Source organism: Chionomys nivalis, chromosome 7, assembly GCF_950005125.1.
Source record: "Chionomys nivalis chromosome 7, mChiNiv1.1, whole genome shotgun sequence".
NCBI classification, from domain to species: Eukaryota; Metazoa; Chordata; class Mammalia; order Rodentia; family Cricetidae; genus Chionomys; species Chionomys nivalis.
Window position 1 is genome coordinate 62,791,040 of NC_080092.1, and position 5,460 is coordinate 62,796,499.

General features: G+C 52.7%; 1 protein-coding gene across 1 annotated transcript; it reads right to left on the bottom strand.

Moving 5' to 3' along the window:
- Positions 1-1,984: 1,984 nt before the first annotated feature.
- On the bottom strand, positions 1,985-3,346 carry LOC130877528 (acid-sensing ion channel 2-like). Its single transcript, XM_057774917.1, has one exon. It carries the CDS (start codon positions 3,133-3,135, stop codon positions 2,506-2,508), a length of 630 nt encoding a protein of 209 aa, XP_057630900.1. The 5' UTR covers positions 3,136-3,346; the 3' UTR covers positions 1,985-2,505.
- Positions 3,347-5,460: the final 2,114 nt, after the last annotated feature.

Consider the following 5,460-nt stretch of genomic DNA (forward strand, 5'->3'; position numbering starts at 1 on the left):
TCTGGGCTTTACAGAAAAATCAAATTCAGAAAAAGAGCATCCCCAACACTTAAATTCTCTAATAAGTCGGGCATGGTGCTTGGAGAAAGAAGGCACCCGGTGTGTCATAACCCCCAGCAGCACTTGTAAGAAAGCCCACTGGAGACGGTGGCCTTCCCAGAATGAGGGAGGGGACTGGGGAACAGGCTTCTCCAACAGCTAAGTAGGCTCGCTGCTGATGTGGGATCCTGAGAAAAGCTTGCTTATACCCAAGTTCCAAAGAGCACAAAGGTATGTCATAGGGGTCTTGAACACGTCCCCCCATCATATTACCCCCAACAGAGGCTGGCATAGGTGCCCATGGTCACCCATTGGTGAAGATGAGCTACTGATCACACACCTAGCATGGGTGCCATTCTGACATCCCTGAGCAGACAGAAGAGAACACCAAGAGACTCCCTCTCTTTAGCGCTTGGAGATGTTACACACAGGGGGGTCAATCCAAGGATGGGCACTCAAACAGAAGAGTCGAGGATTTGCTGAGACTGACAGTTAATGTATGCCACTAACCAGAGAGTCACCTTGTCTGCAGGCAGCTTCAATGTTTCAGAGGGTCAGGAGCTCAGGTAAGGACTTAAGACCTGACTTTGTGTGGCTTGGGATACCAGCAATTCAAATGATGTGCCAAATACAGACAAGCAGCCTGAGATTCTAAACAGAACTTGAGCATGAACATAGCTACCAGTCAGCCATGCCATCATGAGGATGCTTTTGAGATTGCTTAAAGACTCATTCCAGGGTCTTCTGCCCAGGACAGCTTCCCTGAGGCACCCTGCATCTGTTGTCTGTGGGTACAATGTGTGTGCAGGCAGACAGAGGAAGAGCTGAATGCACGTTCAGGCTTCACAGTACAGCAATGAGACTGAGCGTTGCCAGGCACTAGAAAGCATGGGCTGGAACACAGTGATGGTTTCAGCCTCCAAGAATGAGGCATTTTCCCCATCCCTTCCCAAGGCCCCTCAGACATCATTTGTGTATGACATATTTTAGGATCCTCTTTGCTCCTTTAAGAAGGGCTGGCCACTTCCTTCTCCGGCTCAGACTGGCTTCATCTTTAGCAAACGCTGCTGTCAGTTTGGCTGTGCTCTTCCTTGGAATGTTTAAAAGGGATAATAATACAAAACGGCTCCCCCAGGAAACAGCTCTAGCACACAGGCTGTGAGAAGCAATGCCCCTGGCACTCTGGGCGCTTCCAGAATGAGAGACAGCCAACAGCAAGTGCAGAGGCTGAAGGCAGAGCCCGGCTGGAACATAAAGAGAACCTCAGAGCAAGAGGCAGGTGGCTCTGAGAGGGGGTGGGAAGGGCTGACTATGGGAAAGGGAGAGAATGTCTTAATGAGGCAGAACACCCCAAACAAGTGCTGACGACACAGTCCGGTTCCCTTGATGATAGCTGTGCCTGCCATCCTTAACTTGTCACTGCATTTTGGCTCAAGACTCCTTCCCCTGCCCCAGGAAGCTGTAGGGGAAAGCAGAAATGCTGGGCTGCAGGAGGACCCCACAGTTCCTGATACCCTAGATTTGCCTGGCACTGTGGAAGAGTTGGCAGCTACTGTCTGACCTGTTACACCAAGTTATGCCTATCAGCTCACAAATTGGGCTGAGGACTCTAAGGGCGACAGATCTATGCCTGTCCTTCCCTCTCAGCCCCCTCTGGCAAACTCATCCTGAATGTGATCCACATCCTCTTTACTCAGCTCCACACTCCCCTCCAGGCTTTCCAATCCCACAGCTGCTCACCCCCCTCCCCACACCCTCCTCCTGCACCCACATTGGGAAGCAATTGTACACAGAGAAAACGAGCCTTCGTGTTTCAAGCTCAAGCTCCCAGACAGACAAGCCAGTCTCCGGGACCTCCTCGCCGCATCTGTCATCTCTGCCCACTCTCTATAGGAACCTCTACCCTGAGTCGCCTCTCGCCCCAGCACCATGGACAGCTCTGGGAGTCCTCTCCTCTCCACACAATTCAGGCAAGGAAAGGATGAAGAGAGCCTTCCACACCTCTGCAGCATCACCTGCTCAGTGAGCTCCCACAGCCACGGGAGTCATTCAGGCTGTCTGGGGCCCCACACCCCCTCCTGTGACAGCTTTAGCTCCAGCCCAGCCCACAGGATGCAGAGTCTGATGCCACTTCCGAGCATAGAGAGAGAAGGAAAGAGGGAGAGGGGATAGAGAAAGAGAGAGCAAAGGATGCCGTCTCACCAATGACAAGCTGTTCCTGTCACACAGCTCGGACATCAAGCACCCTGGACAATGGACAGCCCAGGCCTTTTTCCTCTGACTGGGAGTAAGCCCAACTCAGCACACCCTAACAGCAAGCCTCCTGTAGATCTCCAATCTAAAAGGACCGCAATACTCACCTGGCAGGTAACCTTATCTACAAACAGATCCAACAACCTCTCACCAACTACCATTTGGCCTTCAGCTAGGTCTCTGGCCTCTCTCCCGCACAGCAGAGACCCCAACTCAGACAGAAGGCCACCGGCGCACCACTTCTACAGAAGAGTAAGCACAAGAACAAACTGAAAACCAAGTACTCACGGTGGTGAAGTCTTGATGTCCACACTCCTGCCCCTTGAACTTGCAATAGAGCATCATATCCTTCAGGTCATGGCCTACCCGGTGCAGGAACTCCAGCATGCTGAACTGCTTGGGTTTGTAGTGTTTGAAGTTGGCCTTCTGTCGCAGGGCCTCCAGAACTGTGGGGTCCGCCAGATGCGGGTCAGGAATCTGCAAGTTGACATCCAGCAGGGCCAGCAACTCTCCAGCGTGGTACAGGTCATTGGTGGTAAGCCTGGAGAACCGGAAGCCATTGAGGTTGCAGAGGGTCACAGCTGGGAAGACCAGGCTCTGGGCCACCACCTCATCCACCTTGGTAACGTGCTGATAGGAGAAGTAGTAGGACACCCTCTCAGAGCTTTCAACGAGCAGCAGGCCCAGAGAACCCACGAAGGCCACTGCCCAAAGCACACGCCGGATGGTCAGCGGCCCATACACGAAGATGTGGCGGATGCCATGAAGAGTGGAGGTGTTGGCAAAGATCTGGATGCTGGAAGGTTGCAGGCTACCCTCGCTGGGGCTCTCCTTCAGGTCCATCGGGACCCTGTGCAGTTCCGCAACTGGCTTCAGGTTGATCAAATCTCAGGGAAGAGTTTCCAGTCCTCTGAATTCTGCTTAAACCTTGGCGTTCAAGGCAGAGATTGCCAGGCAAGCATCAGGCTAGACACTGGGAGTTTATCCTGAGAGCCTGGCCGCACGCTGACAGGGGTGAGTGTTTATATAAAACCCATTCAAACTCTAGCTCCTGATTTTTTCCAGGCGATAAGGAGGGCTGGTTTTATTTAGGGAGACACCAAGGTGATGTGGAAGGGATGTGGGTGGGAAGGGAGCGCTTAGCCAATGGAAATAAAGTCCTCCCCCCTACACACGCCACTAGAGACAAGATTAAAAGCGAGAGCGAGGGAGAAAATGCTTAAAACAAGTCGCTGAGCAGCTCGGAGCCTGTTAACCAGCGCATAATGCCCCGTGTTAAGCATGGGGGGAATGTCAGCACAACCACGCTGATGCAGTGCGGTGGGGCGCCGCGGTGCAGCTTCCTAGCAGCCTACAAGCTTAGCTTCTTCCTGGGGGATGGATGTCTGGGACCCTGTCCGCTGCTTCTCGCTGCCGGCTTCCATCCCTCCTTCTCTCCTCCTTTTCCGGCCCCCTTTTGGGGACAGAATTCCAATTGAGGGCCGCGGCTGATGCTTGGGAGAGGACGCTGCGCTCCGCCTCCAATAGGAGAAGCAGGGATGCGGGGGCTTCTGTGGGCTCCGTGCTCCCAGCCTCCGGAGGGGAGAGGGAGACCCGTGAGCGCAGAGTGAGCTTGTTCCCCTGGCCTGCCTCCCGGGAGGCTACTAGGGGAAGGGAGGCTTCTGTGGGGAGCAAGGGGCTGGGGACATGGAGAAAGTTTTTAGCTTTTTTTCTTTTCTTTTCTTTCTTTTTCTTTCTTTCTTTTTTTTTTTTTTTAAGGAGCTGCTGGGGTCTTCTACTCCAGGTAGGAAGCCACTCCCAGAGGAAAGAGAACTTGACTCCCTTCCCCCACGAATGGCAGAAAAGTGGACACTTAACTGCGTGTGTGGCGTGTGAGAGGCTGGCAAGGTTTCTTTACATCAATCTGAGTTCCGAGGTTATATCCACGGGAGACCCCACGGGAGAGATGCTGAAAATGAAGGGAGTGATTTAAAATCACAGGGTCTCTGCGGCAGGTTGGAGGGGGATACTCCAGAAGAGCTGAGAGAAGCTCTTCTAGAGACTGAAAGATCAGTATGCCTCCGGTAGCCCCAGAGGAAGAGCAACAAGTACCTCCACCCCCATACGGCTGTCAGGACTTTTTGTGTTTAACAAAGGAAGACAGCAGGGTGCCAGGTAGGACTGGCTACATTCCATTCTGTTTGAGAGGCCTGTGTGTGTGTGTGTGTGTGTGTGTATCTTCTGTCCCAGGGTTTGCCAGATGGAATCACAGCTGGAGCTGTAGGTGAGAGAGAATGGGCTCTCAGCCTCCTACCTCCTGCTTCCTGAAAATCCCTTGTAAGTCAGACCCCTGCTGACTGAAGGTGTGGCTTGCCTGCCTGCCCCTTGCCAGGGATCAAGCGCTGGCCTCTATTGAATCAGGGATAAATTCTCGTCAGGGTGAAAGGAATTGAAAGTTAGAGTAGCCAACTGGTCACTCAGCCAAGCTGGGATAGAGCCACGCGGAGGCAAGTGTCTTGAAGAGCCAAACCCGTGTCTCCAGGGCATGCCAGGCTTAAGAAGGTGGAGAAAAGGGCAGCTTAGCTCATGTTCTTTTAAACTGATGGCCAGTCTGCAGTGTCCTCCTGTCCACCTGGTCTCCTGCTAAGCCAGACCCGTGGAGATAGTTCCTAGAAAGCACTCTGAGGTGACACATGGGGCATGGCCTTGGCGGTTTGTCAATCAGGATGACATGACCAGTAGCAAATGACAAAGACAGAGAGGGGCCTTATGCCTTTGCTAGCCCAGAGTCCTGGCCTCAACAGGACACAGGTTTGTAAACCAGGAGGACCAAAATCAGTCCAAATTTTCCATGCCCCAGGACCTGTGTGAGATGCTGTATTGGCCTACATACCCCCTCAACTATTGACAGGAGAATGTTCTGGATTTTATTCTCATCCTACTGAAGAGGGAACACGGGCCTGCAACAAATTGGCCTGCTGCGACCAAATCACTCATCAGTGAGATGGGAGCTGAGACTTCAGCCTGGCTGAAACAGGCTTTAAAAAGCAGATCTCAGTTTCTCCATCTCAAATTTAGGAAGGGATTCACCGCCACGTTCTCTTTCTGTGTCTTATTCCCTCACATGTGTGGATCCTTTCCCTGCCTTCTCTGGGTCAAATGATACCCATGCTGCCCTTTGGTCACAGT

Coding starts and splice junctions, on each gene's coding strand:
- LOC130877528 (XM_057774917.1), bottom strand. CDS start 3,135: ATGGACCTGAAGGAGAGCCCCAGCGAGGGTAGCCTGCAACCTTCCAGC.